Here is a 25671-nt window from a genome sequence, read left to right as displayed (position 1 = left end):
CTCGCTTATTTGAAACCCCCTGTATAAACACACTGTATAACAAAAGAAAGCTAATGAACAGGGCTATCACGTGACGCTGAGCGGGCACGGCTAAGTTGCCCCGTTTAGCCGCTAGAGGGCGTCAAAATTGACTCTCGTTTTTTGCAGTTTTTACTAAATATCTCAGGAACGTGTCAGGTTAGAGGTCTGAAATTTTTACCACAAATGTACCTCGATGGGATGCAACGCTTACCTTCTATACACTTTTTTGATACCACGCACCGTTTGACTTTAAAAAATTAAAAACTAGAATTGTCAAGAATTTTCAAGGGTGATGCCTTCTGATTTTTTTCATAAAATTTTTTATTTTCAAAATTGACCTCACCTACTTAAATACCTTCAGGTTAATAGTACAAAAATGACGTAAAGTGTCATTTGTCAAAATGTCATTTTGCAAGGGTGCCACACCCTAAAATGTCAAAATTGACATAATTTCAAGGACATCTCCGAAACGGTACCAGTTAGAGCAAAATGGACGTCAGATTTGTGTTCCCCAGGTTCAAATTAGTTAAAAAAATCACTTTGATTGAGGAAAATCCAAAATGGTCGCCGTTAGTATAGTAGGCCCAAAAAATCCCTAATTTAGATTAAAATTCCGTGCACTTTTTCAGAAAATTTTTTATAACTCGCTTATTTGAAACACCCTGTATAAACACACCGTATAACAAAAGAAAGCTAATGAATGGGGCTATCACGTGACGTTGAGTGAGCACGGCTAAGTTGTTCCGTTTAGCCGCTAGAGAGCGTCAAAGTTGACTCTCGTTTTTTGCAGTTTTTGCTCAATATCTCAGGAACGTGTCAGGTTAGAGGTCTGAAGTTTTTACCACAAATGCATCTCAATGGGTTGCAACTTTTACCTTCTATACACTTTTTTGATACCACGCACCGTTTGGCTTTAAAAAATTAAAAACTAGAATTGTTAAGAATTTTCAAGGGTGATACCTTCTGATTTTTTTTAGAAAATTTTTTATTTTCAAAATTAACCTCAACTGCTTAAATACCTTCAGGTTAATAGTACAAAAATGACGTAAAGTGTCATTTGTCAAAATGTCATTTTGCAAGGGTGCCACGCCCTAAAGTGTCAAAATTGACATGATTTCAAGGTAATCTCCGAAACGGTGCCAGTTAAAGCAAAATGGACGTCAGATTTGTGTTTTCCAGGTTCAAATTATTTAAAAAAATCACTTTGATTAAGGAAAATTCGAAATGGTCGCCGTTAGTATAGTAGGCCCAAAAAATCCCTAATTTAGATTAAAATTCCGTGCACTTTTCCAGAAAATCGTCCATAACTCGCTTATTTGAAACACCCTGTATAAACACACCGTATAACAAAAGAAAGCTAATGAACAGGGCTCTCACGTGACGCTGAGCGGGCACGGCTAAGTTGCCCCGTTTAGCCGCTAGAGGGCGTCAAAATTGACTCTCGTTTTTTGCAGTTTTTACTAAATATCTCAGGAACGTGTCAGGTTAGAGGTCTGAAATTTTTACCACAAATGTACCTCGATGGGATGCAACGCTTACCTTCTATACACTTTTTTGATACCACGCACTGTTTGACCTTGAAAAATTAAAAACTGGAATTGTCAAGAATTTTCAAGGGTGTGATACTTCTGATTTTTTTCATAAAATTTTTTATTTTCAAAATTGACCTCAACTACTTAAATACCTTCAGGTTAATAGTACAAAAATGACGTAAAGTGTCATTTGTCAAAATGTCATTTTGCAAGGGTGCCACACCCTAAAATGTCAAAATTGACATAATTTCAAGGACATCTCCGAAACGGTACCAGTTAGAGCAAAATGGACGTCAGATTTGTGTTCCCCAGGTTCAAATTAGTTAAAAAAATCACTTTGATTGAGGAAAATCCAAAATGGTCGCCGTTAGTATAGTAGGCCCAAAAAATCCCTAATTTAGATTAAAATTCCGTGCACTTTTCCAGAAAATCGTCCATAAGTCACCTTTTTGAAACACCCTGTATAAACACACCGTATAACAAAAGAAAGCTAATGAATGGGGCTATCACGTGACGTTGAGCGGGCACGGCTAAGTTGCCCCGTTTAGCCGCTAGGGGGCGTTAAAAATGACTCTCGTTTTTAGAATTGTCAAATTTCAAAATTAACCTCAACTGCCTAAATACCTTCAAGTTAATAGTACAAAAATGTAATTTTTTTTTGAATTTTAAGATTCTTGAATTTTTCCGGAAAATCACCGAAAATTTTCCATAAATTTAATTTTCGGGAAATTTTACATCCCAAAACCTCACTTCCAAATAAGAATACAAAAATGGGGAAAAATTAGATTATAACGTTTGACAGATGACCGAACTTTGTGGTCTTTCACGTCGCATCTAACAGCACGTGATCTGCGATTACTAAAATTTGCTAAACACAAAAAAGCAAAAAAATGATTATATTAATATTCCAATAATATACACAAACAAAATATTACACTGCAGCTACAACCACTATACTGATAAACAAAAGGATAATAACAATCCAGTAGCCGCACGTATTATCTTTACGATCCACTTGGCCTATTCGTTCCGTTTCCACCCTAACACGCTGGTCTGTTTGATCTATTCCAGTCCCAATATCATCGAGAATTTCTTAAATTTTCATCATTAACACTACCAATTTATATGATACACTTAGGCTGTTATCACACCAAAGATACGCGACTGCGACAAGACCGCAAACATCACTCTGTAGTCGCGGCAATAGTATATTCTATATTAAGAGCGGAAAGTACATATTTGCCGCTTGCACATGAAAATTGCAGCTTGAGGCGAAGCCGAACGCTGCAATCATGTAAAAGCGGCAAAAGTACTTTCCGCTCGAAATATAGACGATATTTTTTCGACGACTGCTGGCGGGGTGGAGTAGAAAGACAACTCACTCACACACATGGCTTTATTTCAAACAGGTATGTCAAGCGTTGTTATGAAAACGCCGAAAAAGTTGATGGGTAGATTGTTAGTAGGAAGCGAAAACGCTTTAGGACAGAAAATGATTCACTTTCTGTACACGTGCGGCAAATAACCACTTTCTGCTTTGAAATGGAAGCGTACATGAGGTACTTTCAAAGTCAGTAGTCGAAAAATAGTTTTAAATGCGCACGTCCACACCAATGCTACGGCTCTACGAGCTGCTCAGTCTCCTTGCGACTGAAAGTGGTGTAGTCTTTCTTCAACACTCACACATCATCTATAGTGTGTATCTCTTTTCAGAATAGCGGGACCCGTAGTAGAAACTAATAACCAAAATTATTCTTTTGACATTCTATAAAATGATGAAATTTTCATCATACATTACTTCTTTTGCGTAATTGAACGCACCTGCGCATTATTAGATATTATAATATTACTGCAAACAATAAATTTTTTTAGTTTAAACAAATCATAAAATCCGGCCCACAATCCTTTAATAAGAGTCATATACAGAGGGTTATCCACCTAAACCGTTCATTAAAAGTTTATTAAGATCTAATATTAATAGAAATTTGAAATTTTGGAATTAAATAAATTACTGAAATTTGGATTGAAAATTGACTTGAAACTGCAGGATTTAACTGGATTGTCAATTTTCTAGTAATTTAGACACTTTTGCGTTTAAAAATTAATTTGAAACTGTAAAATTTGACTGGCAAATCAATTTTCAAGTAATTCAGACACTTTTGGACTTGAAAATTGACTTAAAACTACAAAAGTTTATTGCAAAGTCAATTTAGACATTTCAAATACTTTTTGGCTTGAAAGTTGGCTTAAAACTTCAAAATTCGATTGAAAATTCAATTTTCAAGTAATTCAGACATATAGTTAGTATTCAAGTGATTCATACACATTTGGGCTTTAAAATTGGCTCCAAAATTTAACTGGAATGTCAATTTTCAAGTAATTTAGACACTTTTGCGTCCGAAAATTGATTTTAGTTTCCAAAATTTGACAGGGAAGTCAATTTTTAAGTAATTCAGATACTATTGGACCTGAAAATTTGATTGTAAAGTCAATTTTCCAGTAATCAGATACTTTTGAAGCTAAAAATTTCATTGAAACTCTAAAATTTAACTGCAATGTCAATTTTCAAGTAATTTAGGCACTTTTGCGTTTAAAAATTAATTTGAAACTGTAAAATTTGACTGGCAAATCAATTTTAGAGTAATTCAGACACTTTTAGACTTGAAAATTGACTTGAAACTACAAAAGTTTATTGCAAAGTCAATTTAGACATTTCAAATACTTTTTGGCTTGAAAGTTGGCTTAAAATTTCAAAATTCGATTGAAAATTCAATTTTCAAGTAATTGAGACATATAGTTAGTTTTCAAGTGATTCATACACATTTGGGCTTTAAAATTGGCTCCAAAATTTAACTGGAATGTCAATTTTCAAGTAATTCAGACACTTTTGCGTCCGAAAATTGATATTAGGCTCCAAAATTTGACAGGGAAGTCGATTTTTAAGTAATTCAGATACTATTGGACTTGAAAATTTGATTGTAAAGTCAATTTTCCAGTAATCAGATACTTTTGAAGCTAAAAATGTCATTGAAACTCTAAAATTTAACTGCAACGTCAATTTTCAAGTAATTTAGACACTTTTGCGTTTAAAAATTAATTTGAAACTGTAAAATTTGACTGGCAAATCAATTTTCAAGTAATTCAGACACTTTTGGACTTGAAAATTGACTTAAAACTACAAAAGTTTATTGCAAAGTCAATTTAGACATTTCAAATACTTTTTGGCTTGAAAGTTGGCTTAAAACTTCAAAATTCGATTGACAATTCAATTTTCAAGTATTTCAGACGTATTTAGTTTTCCAGTGATTCATACACTTTTGGGCTTTAAAATTGGCTCCAATATTTAACTGGAATGTCGATTTTCAAGTAATTCAGACACTTTTGCGTCCGAAAATTGATTTTAGTCTCCAAAATTTGACAGGGAAGTCAATTTTTAAGTAATTCAGATACTATTGGACTTGAAAATTGAATTGAAACTTTAAAATTTGATTGGAAAGTCAATTTTCCAGTAATCAGATTCTTTTGAACCTAAAAATTTCTTTGAAACTCTAAAATGTGACTCGTAAGTCAATTTTCAAGTAATTTAGACACTTTAGGACTTGAAATTGACTTGAAACTACAAATGTTTATTGCAAAGTCAATTTAGACATTTCAAATACTTTTTGGCTTGAAAGTTGGCTTAAAACTTCAAAATTCGATTGAAGATTCAATTTTCAAGTAATTCAGACACTTTTGCGTCCGAAAATTGATTTTCGGCTCCAAAATTTGACAGGGAAGTCAATTTTTAAGCAATTTAGATACTATTGGACTTGAAAATTTGATTGTAAAGTCAATTTTCCAGTAATCAGATACTTTTGAAGCTAAAAATTTCATTGAAACTCTAAAATTTAACTGCAATGTCAATTTTCAAGTAATTTAGACACTTTTGCGTTTAAAAATTAATTTGAAACTGTAAAATTTTACTGGCAAATCAATTTTCAAGTAATTCAGACACTTTTGGACTTGAAAATTGACTATATATTTAGTTTTCAAGTAATTCAGACACTTTTGCGTCCGAAAATTGATTTTAGTCTCCAAAATTTGACAGGGAAGTCAATTTTTAAGTAATTCAGATACTGTTGGACTTGAAAATTGAATTGAAACTTTAAAATTTGATTGGAAAGTCAATTTTCCAGTAATCAGATACTTTTGAAGCTAAAAATTTCATTGAAACTCTAAAATTTAACTGCAATGTCAATTTTCAAGTAATTTAGACACTTTTGCGTCCGAAAATTGATTTTAGTCTCCAAAATTTGACAGGAAAGTCAATTTTTAACTAATTCAGATACTATTGGACTTGAAAATTGAATTGAAACTTTAAAATTTGATTGGAAAGTCAATTTCGGATGAACCCAAAATTTCCGTTTTTGCTTTTTTCTGAGCAAATACGACACAACGGCTAATTCGTCTGCGCTCGAAAAGCTCATTTTGTCTACTGACTTACTATATATTCTTAAAACTCCTAAATTTCTCTTCATGGATATCAAAGTCGCTAGCATTTAAATCGCGTCGCAGTCGCGTATCTTTGATGTAATAACCTAATACAAACCATTGTGAAATTCCACTTCATCTGATATGGTATTGGCAATGTTTTTTTGCCTGGATATGATTTTAGATAAATGGTCCAGTCCTTTTTCCTGTTCTATTTTTTAAAAAACAAATTAATTACTTGAATTCCAGTTTTTTTTGGTGGATGTACCTCCGAGCATTTGTTTCTGCCTTAACCTGGCCTGTTCTAAAGTCAGATCTGTCGAAGGTCCTTGATTTACTTCCCAATCATCCCCTAGAAGACTACCCCTCTCTTCCATACGTTTCCTGGACAATTGTTCGTCAAACAGTTTTTGCATTTGCATTGCTTTGGTCATTAAAACTTCAATTTGTCTTACGCGTCTTTCCCGCTCTGCTGTTGTGCTACATTCAATTTAAGTACTTAATACTTTTTTTTCCTACTCCTACAGGGATATTGGTTCATTACTTAACAGTTTAGGGAACGGATAAGTAGGCAATTGCCAATGCAACTGTGCGATATGAAATAGACCAATCACAGGCAATCTTCAGGGTGCGTAATGAAATAGACCAATTACAGCTAATCTTGAACGTAAACAAAATAGTTCTTCTGATTGTCATTCTCACTGACAGTTGGCATCAAAACATTGCATTTTGGCTTATGTTTTGAGGCAATGAAAGAGCCGTTCCAGTTTCAGTTAGTGTTCAATTAAAGAGTAAAAACATCTAGTTTATGATGATAAAGCAAATGATACAAACTTACAATTTACAATGAATCAAATCCCGCCCTCTATACTAGAAAGCCTGAACAGTGTTGCCAAATAAAAATATTTAATGGCGGTAGAATAATCAGTCAAAAAACGGTAGATCAAAACAAATTCATTCATTTTACATTATTATACTCTTTTAATAGTTGTCTTGCTATAAAACCCGTCTTCAAAAATACAGATTTTTCATTTTTTCATTAATAATTGTTCCTTAAGTTTTGACATTAGTGACAGATATCACGTGGTTTTAAAGGATAATTTAGCTAGGCTAGTCGCGAGACTGCCTTGTCAAAAATCATAAATCTCAAAACCGCACTTTATATCGAATACTGCAGGAAAACGTTACTAAACCCTGATTTTTGCAACTTTAGAGCCTGGTTTGACAGTTTTGACGTTAGTGACAGTTGTCACGTGATTGTAGAACACTATTTAGCGAGGCTCACGTGACACTTGGCAAAATAACTGTCATAAATCTCAGAAATACGTTTTATATCAAATACTGCAAGAAAACGTTTCTATATCATGATTTTTGCAACTTTTGAGTTTCAGAAATCATTTTCTAGCATTTTAAACTTTGACACTGCTTTTCTCTCTGACTACCAAATTTTGTAGTGCTTTTCAGGTTATTGAATAGCAAATTTAATGAGGATTCCTAAAATGTGCTTAAAACTGTCATTTTGTCACTCCAAGTGTGTTTTTTCAGCGATTTTGTCCCTGACTGTCCTTTCAAATTGTGTTTCTGGCATTTCAAACTTTGACACTGCTTTTCTTTCTGACTGTACCAAATTTTGTACTGTTTTTTCAAGTTATTTAATAACAAATTTAATGAGGATTCCAAAAATGTGCTTAAAACTGTCATTTTGTCACTCCAAGTGTGTTTTACAAGCGATTTTGTCCCTGACTGTCTTTTCAAACTGTGTTTCTGGCATTTCAAACTTTGACACTGCTTTTCTTTCTGACTGTACCAAATTTTGTACTGTTTTTTCAAGTTATTTAATAACAAATTTAATGAGGATTCCAAAAATGTGCTTAAAACTGTCATTTGGTCACTCCAAGTGTGTTTTACAAGCGATTTTGTCCCTGACTGTCTTTTCAAACTGTGTTTCTGGCATTTCAAACTTTGACTCTGCTTTTCTTTCTGACTGTACCAAATTTTCTACTGTTTTTTCAAGTTATTTAATAGGAAATTTAATGAGGATTCCAAAAATGTGCTTAAAACTGTCATTTGGTCACTCCAAGTGTGTTTTACAAGCGACTTTGTCCCTGACTGTCCTTTCAAATTGTGTTTCTGGCATTTCAAATTTTGACACTGCTTTTCTTTCTGACTGTACTAAATTTTGTAGTGTTTTTTCAGGTTTTTGAATAGAAAATTTAATGAGGATTCCAAAAATGTGCTTAAAACTGTCATTTTGTCACTCCAAGTGGGTTTTACAAGCGATTTTGTCCCTGACTGTCTTTTGAAATTGTGTTTCTGGCATTTCAAACTTTGACACTGCTTTTCTTTCTGACTGTACCAAATTTTGTAGTGTTTTTTAGGTTTTTGAATAGAAAATTTAATGAGAATTACAAAAATGTGCATAAAACTGTCATTTTGTCACTCCAAGTGTGTTTTACAAGCGATTTTGTCCCTGACTGTCTTTTCAAACTGTGTTTCTGGCATTTCAAACTTTGACACTGGTTTTCTTTCTGACTGTACCAAATTTTGTAGTATTTTTCAGGTTAATGGATAGGAAATTTAATGAGGATTCCAAAAATGTGCTTAAAACTGTCATTTTGTCACTCCAAGTGTGTTTTATAAGCGATTTTGTCCCTGACTGTCCTTTCAAATTGTGTTTCTGGCATTTCAAACTTTGACACTGCTTTTCTTTCTGACTGTACCAAATTTTGTACTGTTTTTTCAAGTTATTTAATAGGAAATTTAATGAGGATTCCAAAAATGTGCATAAAACTGTCATTTTGTCACACCAAGTGGGTTTTACAAGCGATTTTGTCCCTGACTGTCCTTTCAAATTGTGTTTCTGGCATTTCAAATTTTGACACTGCTTTTCTTTCTGACTGTACTAAATTTTGTAGTGTTTTTTCAGGTTTTTGAATAGAAAATTTAATGAGGATTCCAAAAATGTGCTTAAAACTGTCATTTTGTCACTCCAAGTGGGTTTTACAAGCGATTTTGTCCCTGACTGTCTTTTGAAATTGTGTTTCTGGCATTTCAAACTTTGACACTGCTTTTCTTTCTGACTGTACCAAATTTTGTAGTATTTTTCAGGTTAATGGATAGGAAATTTAATGAGGATTCCAAAAATGTGCTTAAAACTGTCATTTTGTCACTCCAAGTGTGTTTTATAAGCGATTTTGTCCCTGACTGTCTTTTCAAACTGTGTTTCTGGCATTTCAAACTTTGACACTGGTTTTCTTTCTGACTGTACCAAATTTTGTAGTATTTTTCAGGTTAATGGATAGGAAATTTAATGAGGATTCCAAAAATGTGCTTAAAACTGTCATTTTGTCACTCCAAGTGTGTTTTATAAGCGATTTTGTCCCTGACTGTCCTTTCAAATTGTGTCTCTGGCATTTCAAACTTTGACACTGCTTTTCTTTCTGACTGTACCAAATTTTGTAGTGTTTTTTAGGTTATTGAATGGGAAATTTAATAAAGATTTCAAAAATGTGCTTAAAACTGTCTTTTTGTCACGCCAAGTGTGTTTTATAAGCGATTTTGTCCCTGACTGTCCTTTCAAATTGTGTCTCTGGCATTTCAAACTTTGACACTGTTTTTCTTTCTGACTGTACCAAATTTTGTAGTGTTTTTTTAGGTTATTGAATAGGAAATTTAATGAGGATTCCAAAAATGTGCTTAAAACTGTCATTTTGTCACTCCAAGTGTGTTTTACAAGCGATTTTGTCCCTGACTGTCTTTTCAAACTGTGTTTCTGGCATTTCAAACTTTGACACTGCTTTTCTTTCTGACTGTACCAAATTTTGTAGTGTTTTTTTAGGTTATTGAATAGGAAATTTAATGAGGATTCCAAAAATGTGCTTAAAACTGTTATTTTGTCACTCCAAGTGTGTTTTACAAGTGACTTTGTCCCTGACTGTCCTTTCAAATTGTGTCTCTGGCATTTCAAACTTTGACACTGCTTTTCTTTCTGACTGTACCAAATTTTGTAGTGTTTTTTAGGTTATCTAATGGGAAATTTAATAAAGATTTCAAAAATGTGCTTAAAACTGTCTTTTTGTCACGCCAAGTGTGTTTTACAAGCGATTTTGTCCCTGACTGTCTTTTCAAACTGTGTTTCTGGCATTTCAAACTTTGACTCTGCTTTTCTTTCTGACTGTACCAAATTTTCTATTGTTTTTTCAAGTTATTTAATAGGAAATTTAATGAGGATTCCAAAAATGTGCTTAAAACTGTCATTTTGTCACTCCAAGTGTGTTTTACAAGCGATTTTGTCCCTGACTGTCTTTTCAAACTGTGTTTCTGGCATTTCAAACTTTGACACTGCTTTTCTTTCTGACTGTACCAAATTTTGTAGTGTTTTTTTAGGTTATTGAATAGGAAATTTAATGAGGATTCCAAAAATGTGCTTAAAACTGTTATTTTGTCACTCCAAGTGTGTTTTACAAGTGACTTTGTCCCTGACTGTCCTTTCAAATTGTGTCTCTGGCATTTCAAACTTTGACACTGCTTTTCTTTCTGACTGTACCAAATTTTGTAGTATTTTTCAGGCTAATGGATAGGAAATTTAATGAGGATTCCAAAAATGTGCTTAAAACTGTCATTTTGTCACTCCAAGTGTGTTTTATAAGCGATTTTGTCCCTGACTGTCCTTTCAAATTATGTTTTTGGCATTTCAAACTTTGACATTGCTTTTCTTTCTGACTGTACCAAATTTTGTAGTGTTTTTTTAGGTTTTTGAATAGAAAATTTAATGAGGATTTCAAAAATGTGCTTAAAACTGTCATTTTGTCAATCCAACTGTGTTTTTTCAGCGATTTTGTCCCTGACTGTCCTTTCAAATTGTGTTTCTGGCATTTCAAACTTTGACACTGCTGTTCTTTCTGACTGTACCAAATTTTGTACTGTTTTTTCAAGTTATTTAATAGGAAATTTAATGAGGATTTCAAAAATGTGCTTAAAACTGTCATTTTGTCACTCCAAATGGGTTTTTCAGCGATCTTGTTCTTGACTGTCCTTTCAAATTGTGTTTCTGGCATTTCAAACTTTGACACTGCTTTTCTTTCTGACTGTACCAAATTTTGTACTGTTTTTTCAGGTTATTGAATAGGAAATTTAATAGGGATTTCAAAAATGTGCTTAAAACTGTCATTTTGTCACTCCAAGTGGGTTTTACAAGCGATTTTGTCCCTGACTGAAGGGTTTCTGTTCGACTGAAAACCATACTGGTTAGTAGAAAGCAAATTATTTAGTGACAGATAGGAAAGAGTTCTGCGTGTAACCAATTTCTCAATCAGCTTAGAGAGAAAAATACGCAAATAACCTCAAGTGTTGATTTTAAACCGTAAAAATGCATCTAATCCTAAAAAAACTCAATTTCCCCAATACAAACAAACGCAAACTGTCACCACTATTTCCGCCATATTGGAATTTTTGACAAGCACCTTCTATAGGCTGTTTAGTATAGTAGGTGGTGATTTAACACCTCAACCTTAAAGACGAAGTTAATCACAAGCTGTCACACGGTGACAACGTCAAAGTCAAAAGTGACAATGTAAACACGGAAACGTTTCAAACATTGAAGTGTCTATTTGTGTGAGATTTGGTAAGTAATTCCAATTAGTCGTAGAAAAAATAGCCTGTAAAACTGTTTAATCTTCGTCCTCGTGCGATAGGGACATCTTTTTCATCCTTGTTGTACAATATACTATAATGGTGCATTGTGGAATTTAAAAAAAAAAACAGAAAACTGACAGAGAATGAAAATGTTTAATAGCAAAAATCAAGTGAAAGTTTATCTACCACCGAAAATATCTTACAGGCCAATACTTAGCCAGTCAATCAATCTTATCGTGCAGCACAGTGGCGTTACCACACACAACTCAAACGCAAATCAATTCATTCTGGGATTAATTAAACCAGCCAGGTACGCCACTGTCCTGTTTAGCTAAAATAAGAAGCACTCCACTATTTTGTGTAATACAAGTGCAAAGATAAATACAAAATATCGAAACAATTTTTCGTTTACAAACCGGACTGAACTGAGTCAAAACAGACTTCTCGAGAGTGTCAATTTTACTTAACTAATGTAAGTCGCCACCTAAAAATTTGGTACTTTCTCCAGTTCGGTCCTGTATGGTTGTAAATTTAGGCAAAAAGATAATTGGGACAAAATAGTTTGCATGGATAAATTCAATTTTAAACAGCGCCTTAATACATTTTTAAAGACAATAAAGGTATAACAGGAATTAGCTTGAAATGTTCATTTTACAATCCGTTGGATTAATTAAATTTATTTAGTTTTGCAAATCCGGAAATTATTTCTTGGACTCTCCCCGTTTCAACTTACTAATTTTAGCGGATTTCAAGTAAACTTTCTCAGTTTTATCTTTCCTTTTATGGAACTTTTAAAAAATTGAAGAGGAACTATAAAATGTTGGTATATTAAACTTTTAATGAAATCCAGTGATAAACTTTTATACCTCTATACTTTTGGCTAGTGATGGGACCGGTCATTATCGGTCAGTACACTTCAGGATGACAGGAAATTTTACCAATTTTACCAGTAAATTATAATTTGACAGTAAATTTATCGGTCCAATTAAAATTTTGTTGAAAATATAATTTTACTGTCATGACTGTCATTTCCGTAGTTTACCAGTAATTTACTGATAATTGTCAAAATAGTGTCCTAGATCAGAAACACGTCTTGTTTCGAAAATTGTGTTCTGTAATTCTTGCAAATTCTCGGCATATTTTGACAGTTTTGATATTAGTTATCACGTGGTTTTTGGACGATATTTAGCTAGGCAGTCAGGTGACTACTGTCAAAATTACGGTCATAAATTTTAGAAACACGTTTTGTATTGAATGCGACAAGAAAACTTTTCTAAAACCTGATTTTTGCAATTTTTGAACACAGTTTGACAGTCAATGAAAAAACTGCTTGTCAAAGCCACTTATAGTGAAAAACTACTGTCTTCGGTGTCAAAGTTAAAACTGTCAAAAATACAGTTTGGGCGGACAGTCAACAATAAAATCGCCTATAAACCCACTTGGAGAAAGAAAATGTTTGTTTTAAGCACATTTTTGGAATCCTCATCAAATTTCCTATCCAACAACATGAAAAACCACTACAAAATTTGGTACAGTCAGTTAGAAAAGCTGTGTCAAAGTTAAAACTGCCAAAAATATAGTTTGGACGGACAGTCAAGGACCAAATCGCCTATAAACCTACTTGGAGTGAGAAAATCTCTGTTTTAAGCACATTTTTGGAATCCTCATCAAATTTCCTATAGAATAATCTGAAAAAACTACAAAATTTGGTAGTCAGGCAGCAAATCATTCTCAAAATTTGAACTGCCAGAAACACAGTTTAAAATGTCAGGGACAAAATTGCCTGTAAAACCCACTTGAAATCAGAAATTGTCTGTTTTAAGCACATTTTTGAAATCCTCATCAAATTTACCATCCAACAACATGAAAAAACACTAAAAATTTGGTACAGTCACTAGTCAGGGAGAAAAGCAGCTTCAAAGTTTAAACTGCTAGAAACACAGTTTGAAAAGTCAGTCAGAGGGTCAAAATTTCCTGTAAACCCCACTTTCAGTGAGAAAATGTCTATTTTAATCACATTTTTGGAATCCTCATCAAATTTTCTATCCAATAATCTGGAAAAACCCTACAAAATTTAGTACAGTCAATGAGAAAAGCAGTATCAAAGTTTGAACTGCCAGAAACACAGTTTGAAAGGACAGTCAGAGGGTCAAAATTTCCTGTAAACCCCACTTTCAGTGAGAAAATGTCTATTTTAATCACATTTTTGGAATCCTCATCAAATTTTCTATCCAATAATCTGGAAAAACCCTACAAAATTTAGTACAGTCAATGAGAAAAGCGGTGTCAAAGTTTGAACTGCCAGAAACACAGTTTGAAAGGACAGTCAGGGACAAAATCGCCTGTAAAACCCACTTGGAGTGAGAAAATGTCTGTTTTAAGCACATTTTTGGAATCCCCATCAAATTTACTATCCAACAACATGAAAAATCACTACAAAATTTGGTACAGTCAGGGAGAAAAGCAGCGTCAAAGTTTAAACTGCCAGAAACACAGTTTGAAAGGACAGTCAGGGACAAAATCGCCTGTAAAACCCACTTGGAGTGAGAAAATGTCTGTTTTAAGCACATTTTTGGAATCCCCATCAAATTTCCTATCCAACAACATGAAAAAACCCTACAAAATTTGGTACAGTCAGGGAGAAAAGCAGCTTCAAAGTTTAAACTGCTAGAAACACAGTTTGAAAAGTCAGTCAGAGGGTCAAAATTTCCTGTAAACCCCACTTTCAGTGAGAAAATGTCTATTTTAATCACATTTTTGGAATCCTCATCAAATTTTCTATTCAATAATCTGGAAAAAACCCTACAAAATTTAGTACAGTCAATGAGAAAAGCGGTGTCAAAGTTTGAACTGTCATAAACACAGTTTGAAAGGACAGTCAGGGACAAAATCGCCTGTAAAACCCACTTGGAGTGAGAAAATGTCTATTTTAGTCACATTTTGGGAATCCTCATCAAATTTTCTATCCAATAATCTGGAAAAACCCTACAAAATTTAGTACAGTCAATGAGAAAAGCAGTATCAAAGTTTGAACTGCCAGAAACACAGTTTGAAAGGACAGTCAGAGGGTCAAAATTTCCTGTAAACCCCACTTTCAGTGAGAAAATGTCTATTTTAATCACATTTTTGGAATCCTCATCAAATTTTCTATCCAATAATCTGGAAAAAACCCTACAAAATTTAGTACAGTCAATGAGAAAAGCGGTGTCAAAGTTTGAACTGCCAGAAACACAGTTTGAAAGGACAGTCAGGGACAAAATCGCCTGTAAAACCCACTTGGAGTGAGAAAATGTCTGTTTTAAGCACATTTTTGGAATCCCCATCAAATTTACTATCCAACAACATGAAAAATCACTACAAAATTTGGTACAGTCAGGGAGAAAAGCAGCGTCAAAGTTTAAACTGCCAGAAACACAGTTTGAAAGGACAGTCAGGGACAAAATCGCCTGTAAAACCCACTTGGAGTGAGAAAATGTCTGTTTTAAGCACATTTTTGGAATCCCCATCAAATTTCCTATCCAACAACATGAAAAAAACCCTACAAAATTTGGTACAGTCAGGGAGAAAAGCAGCTTCAAAGTTTAAACTGCTAGAAACACAGTTTGAAAAGTCAGTCAGAGGGTCAAAATTTCCTGTAAACCCCACTTTCAGTGAGAAAATGTCTATTTTAATCACATTTTTGGAATCCTCATCAAATTTTCTATTCAATAATCTGGAAAAACCCTACAAAATTTAGTACAGTCAATGAGAAAAGCGGTGTCAAAGTTTGAACTGTCATAAACACAGTTTGAAAGGACAGTCAGGGACAAAATCGCCTGTAAAACCCACTTGGAGTGAGAAAATGTCTATTTTAGTCACATTTTGGGAATCCTCATCAAATTTTCTATCCAATAATCTGGAAAAACCCTACAAAATTTAGTACAGTCAATGAGAAAAGCGGTATCAAAGTTTGAACTGCCAGAAACACAGTTTGAAAGGACAGTCAGGGACAAAATCGCCTGTAAAACCCACTTGGAGTGAGAAAATGTCTGTTTTAAGCACATTTTTGGAATTCCCATCAAATTTACTATCCAACAACATGAAAAATCACTACAAAATTTGGTACAGTCAGGGAGAAAAGCAGCTTCAAAGTTTAAACTGCTAGAAACACAGTTTGAAAAGTCAGTCAGAGGGTCAAAATTTCCTGTAAACCCCACTTTCAGTGAGAAAATGTCTATTTTAATCACATTTTTGGAATCCTCATCAAATTTTCTATCCAATAATCTGGAAAAACCCTACAAAATTTAGTACAGTCAATGAGAAAAGCGGTGTCAAAGTTTGAACTGTCATAAACACAGTTTGAAAGGACAGTCAGGGACAAAATCGCCTGTAAAACCCACTTGGAGTGAGAAAATGTCTATTTTAGTCACATTTTGGGAATCCTCATCAAATTTTCTATCCAATAATCTGGAAAAACCCTACAAAATTTAGTACAGTCAATGAGAAAAGCGGTATCAAAGTTTGAACTGCCAGAAACACAGTTTGAAAGGACAGTCAGGGACAAAATCGCCTGTAAAACCCACTTGGAGTGAGAAAATGTCTGTTTTAAGCACATTTTTGGAATTCCCATCAAATTTACTATCCAACAACATGAAAAATCACTACAAAATTTGGTACAGTCAGGGAGAAAAGCAGCTTCAAAGTTTAAACTGCTAGAAACACAGTTTGAAAAGTCAGTCAGAGGGTCAAAATTTCCTGTAAACCCCACTTTCAGTGAGAAAATGTCTATTTTAATCACATTTTTGGAATCCTCATCAAATTTTCTATCCAATAATCTGGAAAAACCCTACAAAATTTAGTACAGTCAATGAGAAAAGCGGTGTCAAAGTTTGAACTGTCATAAACACAGTTTGAAAGGACAGTCAGGGACAAAATCGCCTGTAAAACCCACTTGGAGTGAGAAAATGTCTGTTTTAAGCACATTTTGGGAATCCTCATCAAATTTTCTATCCAATAATCTGGAAAAACCCTACAAAATTTAGTACAGTCAATGAGAAAAGCGGTATCAAAGTTTAAACTGCCAGAAACACAGTTTGAAAGGACAGTCAGGGACAAAATCGCCTGTAAAACCCACTTGGAGTGAGAAAATGTCTGTTTTAAGCACATTTTTGGAATCCCCATCAAATTTCCTATCCAACAACATGAAAAAACCCTACAAAATTTGGTACAGTCAGGGAGAAAAGCAGCGTCAAAGTTTAAACTGCTAGAAACACAGTTTGAAAAGTCAGTCAGAGGGTCAAAATTTCGTGTAAACCCCACTTTCAGTGAGAAAATGTCTATTTTAATCACATTTTTGGAATCCTCATCAAATTTTCTATCCAATAATCTGGAAAAACCCTACAAAATTTAGTACAGTCAATGAGAAAAGCGGTATCAAAGTTTGAACTGCCAGAAACACAGTTTGAAAGGACAGTCAGGGACAAAATCGCCTGTAAAACCCACTTGGAGTGAGAAAATGTCTGTTTTAAGCACATTTTTGGAATCCCCATCAAATTTCCTATCCAACAACATGAAAAAACCCTACAAAATTTGGTACAGTCAGGGAGAAAAGCAGCGTCAAAGTTTAAACTGCCAGAAACACAGTTTGAAAGGACAGTCAGGGACAAAATCGCCTGTAAAACCCACTTGGAGTGAGAAAATGTCTGTTTTAAGCACATTTTGGGAATCCTCATCAAATTTTCTATCCAATAATCTGGAAAAACCCTACAAAATTTAGTACAGTCAATGAGAAAAGCGGTATCAAAGTTTGAACTGCCAGAAACACACTTTGAAAGGACAGTCAGGGACAAAATCGCCTGTAAAACCCACTTGGAGTGTGAAAATGTCTGTTTTAAGCACATTTTGGGAATCCTCATCAAATTTTCTATCCAATAATCTGGAAAAACCCTACAAAATTTAGTACAGTCAATGAGAAAAGCGGTGTCAAAGTTTGAACTGTCATAAACACAGTTTGAAAGGACAGTTAAGGACAAAATCGCCTGTAAAACCCACTTGGAGTGAGAAAATGTCTGTTTTAAGCACATTTTTGGAATCCCCATCAAATTTACTATCCAACAACATGAAAAATCACTACAAAATTTGGTACAGTCAGGGAGAAAAGCAGCTTCAAAGTTTAAACTGCTAGAAACACAGTTTGAAAAGTCAGTCAGAGGGTCAAAATTTCCTGTAAACCCCACTTTCAGTGAGAAAATGTCTATTTTAATCACATTTTTGGAATCCTCATCAAATTTTCTATCCAATAATCTGGAAAAACCCTACAAAATTTAGTACAGTCAATGAGAAAAGCGGTGTCAAAGTTTGAACTGTCATAAACACAGTTTGAAAGGACAGTCAGGGACAAAATCGCCTGTAAAACCCACTTGGAGTGAGAAAATGTCTATTTTAGTCACATTTTGGGAATCCTCATCAAATTTTCTATCCAATAATCTGGAAAAACCCTACAAAATTTAGTACAGTCAATGAGAAAAGCGGTATCAAAGTTTGAACTGCCAGAAACACAGTTTGAAAGGACAGTCAGGGACAAAATCGCCTGTAAAACCCACTTGGAGTGAGAAAATGTCTGTTTTAAGCACATTTTTGGAATTCCCATCAAATTTACTATCCAACAACATGAAAAATCACTACAAAATTTGGTACAGTCAGGGAGAAAAGCAGCTTCAAAGTTTAAACTGCTAGAAACACAGTTTGAAAAGTCAGTCAGAGGGTCAAAATTTCCTGTAAACCCCACTTTCAGTGAGAAAATGTCTATTTTAATCACATTTTTGGAATCCTCATCAAATTTTCTATCCAATAATCTGGAAAAACCCTACAAAATTTAGTACAGTCAATGAGAAAAGCGGTGTCAAAGTTTGAACTGTCATAAACACAGTTTGAAAGGACAGTCAGGGACAAAATCGCCTGTAAAACCCACTTGGAGTGAGAAAATGTCTGTTTTAAGCACATTTTTGGAATCCCCATCAAATTTCCTATCCAACAACATGAAAAAACCCTACAAAATTTGGTACAGTCAGGGAGAAAAGCAGCGTCAAAGTTTAAACTGCCAGAAACACAGTTTGAAAGGACAGTCAGGGACAAAATCGCCTGTAAAACCCACTTGGAGTGAGAAAATGTCTGTTTTAAGCACATTTTGGGAATCCTCATCAAATTTTCTATCCAATAATCTGGAAAAACCCTACAAAATTTAGTACAGTCAATGAGAAAAGCGGTGTCAAAGTTTGAACTGTCATAAACACAGTTTGAAAGGACAGTCAGGGACAAAATCGCCTGTAAAACCCACTTGGAGTGAGAAAATGTCTGTTTTAAGCACATTTTTGGAATCCCCATCAAATTTCCTATCCAATAATCTGGAAAAACCCTACAAAATTTAGTACAGTCAATGAGAAAAGCGGTGTCAAAGTTTGAACTGTCATAAACACAGTTTGAAAGGACAGTCAGGGACAAAATCGCCTGTAAAACCCACTTGGAGTGAGAAAATGTCTGTTTTAAGCACATTTTGGGAATCCTCATCAAATTTTCTATCCAATAATCTGGAAAAACCCTACAAAATTTAGTACAGTCAATGAGAAAAGCAGTATCAAAGTTTGAACTGCCAGAAACACAGTTTGAAAGGACAGTCAGGGACAAAATCGCCTGTAAAACCCACTTGGAGTGAGAAAATGTCTGTTTTAAGCACATTTTTGGAATCCCCATCAAATTTCCTATCCAACAACATGAAAAAACCCTACAAAATTTGGTACAGTCAGGGAGAAAAGCAGCGTCAAAGTTTAAACTGCTAGAAACACAGTTTGAAAAGTCAGTCAGAGGGTCAAAATTTCCTGTAAACCCCACTTGGAGTGAGAAAATGTCTGTTTTAAGCACATTTTGGGAATCCTCATCAAATTTTCTATCCAATAATCTGGAAAAACCCTACAAAATTTAGTACAGTCAATGAGAAAAGCGGTGTCAAAGTTTGAACTGTCATAAACACAGTTTGAAAGGACAGTCAGGGACAAAATCGCCTGTAAAACCCACTTGGAGTGAGAAAATGTCTGTTTTAAGCACATTTTTGGAATCCCCATCAAATTTACTATCCAACAACATAAAAAATCACTACAAAATTTGGTACAGTCAGGGAGAAAAGCAGCTTCAAAGTTTAAACTGCTAGAAACACAGTTTGAAAAGTCAGTCAGAGGGTCAAAATTTCCTGTAAACCCCACTTTCAGTGAGAAAATGTCTATTTTAATCACATTTTTGGAATCCTCATCAAATTTTCTATCCAATAATCTGGAAAAACCCTACAAAATTTAGTACAGTCAATGAGAAAAGCGGTGTCAAAGTTTGAACTGTCATAAACACAGTTTGAAAGGACAGTCAGGGACAAAATCGCCTGTAAAACCCACTTGGAGTGAGAAAATGTCTGTTTTAAGCACATTTTGGGAATCCTCATCAAATTTTCTATCCAATAATCTGGAAAAACCCTACAAAATTTAGTACAGTCAATGAGAAAAGCGGTATCAAAGTTTAAACTGCCAGAAACACAGTTTGAAAGGACAGTCAGGGACAAAATCGCCTGTAAAACCCACTTGGAGTGAGAAAATGTCTGTTTTAAGCACATTTTTGGAATCCCCATCAAATTTCCTATCCAACAACATGAAAAAACCCTACAAAATTTGGTACAGTCAGGGAGAAAAGCAGCGTCAAAGTTTAAACTGCTAGAAACACAGTTTGAAAAGTCAGTCAGAGGGTCAAAATTTCGTGTAAACCCCACTTTCAGTGAGAAAATGTCTATTTTAATCACATTTTTGGAATCCTCATCAAATTTTCTATCCAATAATCTGGAAAAAACCCTACAAAATTTAGTACAGTCAATGAGAAAAGCGGTATCAAAGTTTGAACTGCCAGAAACACAGTTTGAAAGGACAGTCAGGGACAAAATCGCCTGTAAAACCCACTTGGAGTGAGAAAATGTCTGTTTTAAGCACATTTTTGGAATCCCCATCAAATTTCCTATCCAACAACATGAAAAAACCCTACAAAATTTGGTACAGTCAGGGAGAAAAGCAGCGTCAAAGTTTAAACTGCCAGAAACACAGTTTGAAAGGACAGTCAGGGACAAAATCGCCTGTAAAACCCACTTGGAGTGAGAAAATGTCTGTTTTAAGCACATTTTGGGAATCCTCATCAAATTTTCTATCCAATAATCTGGAAAAACCCTACAAAATTTAGTACAGTCAATGAGAAAAGCGGTATCAAAGTTTGAACTGCCAGAAACACACTTTGAAAGGACAGTCAGGGACAAAATCGCCTGTAAAACCCACTTGGAGTGTGAAAATGTCTGTTTTAAGCACATTTTGGGAATCCTCATCAAATTTTCTATCCAATAATCTGGAAAAACCCTACAAAATTTAGTACAGTCAATGAGAAAAGCGGTGTCAAAGTTTGAACTGTCATAAACACAGTTTGAAAGGACAGTTAAGGACAAAATCGCCTGTAAAACCCACTTGGAGTGAGAAAATGTCTGTTTTAAGCACATTTTTGGAATCCCCATCAAATTTACTATCCAACAACATGAAAAAACCCTACAAAATTTGGTACAGTCAGGGAGAAAAGCAGCTTCAAAGTTTAAACTGCTAGAAACACAGTTTGAAAAGTCAGTCAGAGGGTCAAAATTTCCTGTAAACCCCACTTTCAGTGAGAAAATGTCTATTTTAATCACATTTTTGGAATCCTCATCAAATTTTCTATTCAATAATCTGGAAAAACCCTACAAAATTTAGTACAGTCAATGAGAAAAGCGGTGTCAAAGTTTGAACTGTCATAAACACAGTTTGAAAGGACAGTCAGGGACAAAATCGCCTGTAAAACCCACTTGGAGTGAGAAAATGTCTATTTTAGTCACATTTTGGGAATCCTCATCAAATTTTCTATCCAATAATCTGGAAAAACCCTACAAAATTTAGTACAGTCAATGAGAAAAGCGGTATCAAAGTTTGAACTGCCAGAAACACAGTTTGAAAGGACAGTCAGGGACAAAATCGCCTGTAAAACCCACTTGGAGTGAGAAAATGTCTGTTTTAAGCACATTTTTGGAATTCCCATCAAATTTACTATCCAACAACATGAAAAATCACTACAAAATTTGGTACAGTCAGGGAGAAAAGCAGCTTCAAAGTTTAAACTGCTAGAAACACAGTTTGAAAAGTCAGTCAGAGGGTCAAAATTTCCTGTAAACCCCACTTTCAGTGAGAAAATGTCTATTTTAATCACATTTTTGGAATCCTCATCAAATTTTCTATCCAATAATCTGGAAAAACCCTACAAAATTTAGTACAGTCAATGAGAAAAGCGGTGTCAAAGTTTGAACTGTCATAAACACAGTTTGAAAGGACAGTCAGGGACAAAATCGCCTGTAAAACCCACTTGGAGTGAGAAAATGTCTGTTTTAAGCACATTTTTGGAATCCCCATCAAATTTCCTATCCAACAACATGAAAAAACCCTACAAAATTTGGTACAGTCAGGGAGAAAAGCAGCGTCAAAGTTTAAACTGCCAGAAACACAGTTTGAAAGGACAGTCAGGGACAAAATCGCCTGTAAAACCCACTTGGAGTGAGAAAATGTCTGTTTTAAGCACATTTTGGGAATCCTCATCAAATTTTCTATCCAATAATCTGGAAAAACCCTACAAAATTTAGTACAGTCAATGAGAAAAGCGGTGTCAAAGTTTGAACTGTCATAAACACAGTTTGAAAGGACAGTCAGGGACAAAATCGCCTGTAAAACCCACTTGGAGTGAGAAAATGTCTGTTTTAAGCACATTTTTGGAATCCCCATCAAATTTCCTATCCAATAATCTGGAAAAACCCTACAAAATTTAGTACAGTCAATGAGAAAAGCGGTGTCAAAGTTTGAACTGTCATAAACACAGTTTGAAAGGACAGTCAGGGACAAAATCGCCTGTAAAACCCACTTGGAGTGAGAAAATGTCTGTTTTAAGCACATTTTGGGAATCCTCATCAAATTTTCTATCCAATAATCTGGAAAAACCCTACAAAATTTAGTACAGTCAATGAGAAAAGCAGTATCAAAGTTTGAACTGCCAGAAACACAGTTTGAAAGGACAGTCAGGGACAAAATCGCCTGTAAAACCCACTTGGAGTGAGAAAATGTCTGTTTTAAGCACATTTTTGGAATCCCCATCAAATTTCCTATCCAACAACATGAAAAAACCCTACAAAATTTGGTACAGTCAGGGAGAAAAGCAGCGTCAAAGTTTAAACTGCTACAAACACAGTTTGAAAAGTCAGTCAGAGGGTCAAAATTTCCTGTAAACCCCACTTGGAGTGAGAAAATGTCTGTTTTAAGCACATTTTGGGAATCCTCATCAAATTTTCTATCCAATAATCTGGAAAAACCCTACAAAATTTAGTACAGTCAATGAGAAAAGCGGTGTCAAAGTTTGAACTGTCATAAACACAGTTTGAAAGGACAGTCAGGGACAAAATCGCCTGTAAAACCCACTTGGAGTGAGAAAATGTCTGTTTTAAGCACATTTTTGGAATCCCCATCAAATTTACTATCCAACAACATAAAAAATCACTACAAAATTTGGTACAGTCAGGGAGAAAAGCAGCTTCAAAGTTTAAACTGCTAGAAACACAGTTTGAAAAGTCAGTCAGAGGGTCAAAATTTCCTGTAAACCCCACTTTCAGTGAGAAAATGTCTATTTTAATCACATTTTTGGAATCCTCATCAAATTTTCTATCCAATAATCTGGAAAAACCCTACAAAATTTAGTACAGTCAATGAGAAAAGCGGTGTCAAAGTTTGAACTGTCATAAACACAGTTTGAAAGGACAGTCAGGGACAAAATCGCCTGTAAAACCCACTTGGAGTGAGAAAATGTCTGTTTTAAGCACATTTTGGGAATCCTCATCAAATTTTCTATCCAATAATCTGGAAAAACCCTACAAAATTTAGTACAGTCAATGAGAAAAGCGGTATCAAAGTTTGAACTGCCAGAAACACAGTTTGAAAGGACAGTCAGGGACAAAATCGCCTGTAAAATCCACTTGGAGTGAGAAAATGTCTGTTTTAAGTAGACATTGGGACATCACCCTTGTTCTACAATATACTATTTTTTTTGAGTTCTAAATTTAGTGGTTTATGTTCTAGTAGAGTAGCAATGGTAATCCAGTTGTAGGGTTAGTTAGTTTAGTTGGTTAATTACGGGTCATACCCTGTCTGTCATGTAAGAGTCACATAAGTTGTAACTAACCTGGGGCCTAATTCTTGTAAGCATGGAACAGAATTTTCAAGAAAAATGTTGATAGAATGTGACGGAAGAAGTTCACAATAACGCGTTCCTGTCACATTCTACAGGACTTTCCCTTGATAATTTTGTTCCCTCATTTCAAGAATATGCACCCTGGATAAACAACAACAAGTTTGAGATAGTTGTAAAAAGACATGCTGTTTTTGTTAACATTATATAAAACACAAAAGGCCTATTTTGGCGAAAGTATTAATCCTGAGTTTTAAGCTGTAGTAACATAGGCCATCTTGTTTTATTAGAATTAGAGTTAAAATGAGATAGACATTGTAAACACTCTAGTAAACACTGATGCCAAAATACGTCTAAACTTTCTGGTGTTTGAATTACCCTACTGCATATCTGCATTAGTTTACCATTAAAAAGCAAAGGATACATAAAGTTAGTTCCAGAAACGTCGAGTTTCTGTTTTAGCTGTTCCACCTCATTGTTAAACTGCTTGAGTCTCAGACGAATGTCTGCAGATATTTGAGCGTATCGCGAACTGGTTCGGGGATATTTGTCCCGCTCCGTTAACTGTCCCATTACTTCTCTTTGGAGTTTTTCGCAGGATTCATGCTCCAGAATCCTAAATTTTCATAGATAAGCAAATTGTAACTATCAAGCCTAAATCGGTGCAAGTACCAAGGATCCTCCTCCAGAAATAGCAACGCCATGTCCAGACACAATGTTCTTGAACGGTTAATGAGCTTGAATACTTAACTAGGACAATAATAAAAACATTCCCAGTAACACAACAATGTACATGACATAACCTCACTTTATATTAGAGACTAAACTGTCATCCAGTGTTGCCAAGTCAAAATATTTGATGGGGGTAGAATAATCACTCGAAAAACGGTACATCAAAACAAATTCATTCACTTTACATTTTATTATACGGGGTGTCTTTTAATAGTTGTCTAAAATTTGAATCATTAATTCTTGCTATAAAAACCGTCTTTTAAAAATACAGATTTTTTCATTAATAATGGTTTTCTAAGTTTTGACATTAGTGACAGATATCACGTGGTTTTAAAGGATAATTTAGCTAGGCAGTCACGTGACCATGGTCAAAAAGCATAAATCTCAAAAACACTTTTCATATCGATTATTGCAAAGAAAACGTTTCTAAACCCTGATTTTTTCAACTTTTGAGCACAGTTTGTCAGTTTTGACATTAGTGGCAGTTGTCACGTGATTTCAGAAGACCATTCAGCTAGACTAGCAAGTGACTATTGTGAAAATAATTGTCCTAAATCTCAGAAGCACGTTTTATATCAAATACTGCAAAGAAAACGTTTCTAAACCCCAATTTTTGCAACTTTAGAGCATGGTTTGACAGTTTTGACGTTAGTGACAGTTGTCACGTGATTGTAGAACACCATTTAGTTAGACGGTCACGTGACAATTGTCAAAATAACTGTCACAAATCTCAGAAACACGTTTTATATCAAATACTGCAAGAAAACGTTTCTAAACCCTGATTTTTGCAACTTTTTAGCATGGTTTGACAGTTTAAACGCTAGTGACAGTTGTCACGTGATTGTGAAACACTATTTAGCTAGACGGTTACGTGACAATAGGAAAAAAAACTTGTCATAAATCTCAGAAACACGTTTTGTATCAAATACTGCATGAAAACGTTTTTAATTCTTGATTTTTGCAACTTTTGAGCATGGTTTGA

General features: G+C 34.6%; 1 protein-coding gene across 1 annotated transcript; it reads right to left on the bottom strand.

The window, feature by feature from the left end:
- Positions 1–2434: 2434 nt before the first annotated feature.
- Syx8 (syntaxin 8) lies at positions 2435–24788 on the bottom strand. The gene is made up of 5 exons (XM_081992021.1): positions 24630–24788; positions 24382–24573; positions 6292–6503; positions 6142–6234; positions 2435–2645 (listed from the first exon to the last, which is right to left on the bottom strand). The coding sequence occupies exons 1-5, from the start codon at positions 24659–24661 to the stop codon at positions 2485–2487; spliced, it is 690 nt and encodes a 229-aa protein (XP_081848147.1). The 5' UTR covers positions 24662–24788; the 3' UTR covers positions 2435–2484.
- Between the last annotated feature and the right edge of the window lie 883 nt (positions 24789–25671).

Source organism: Ips typographus, linkage group LG13, assembly GCF_016097725.1.
Source record: "Ips typographus isolate SLU linkage group LG13, UJ_Ityp_2.0, whole genome shotgun sequence".
NCBI lineage: Eukaryota > Metazoa > Arthropoda > Insecta > Coleoptera > Curculionidae > Ips > Ips typographus.
This window is presented reverse-complemented; position numbering and strand designations above follow the sequence as displayed.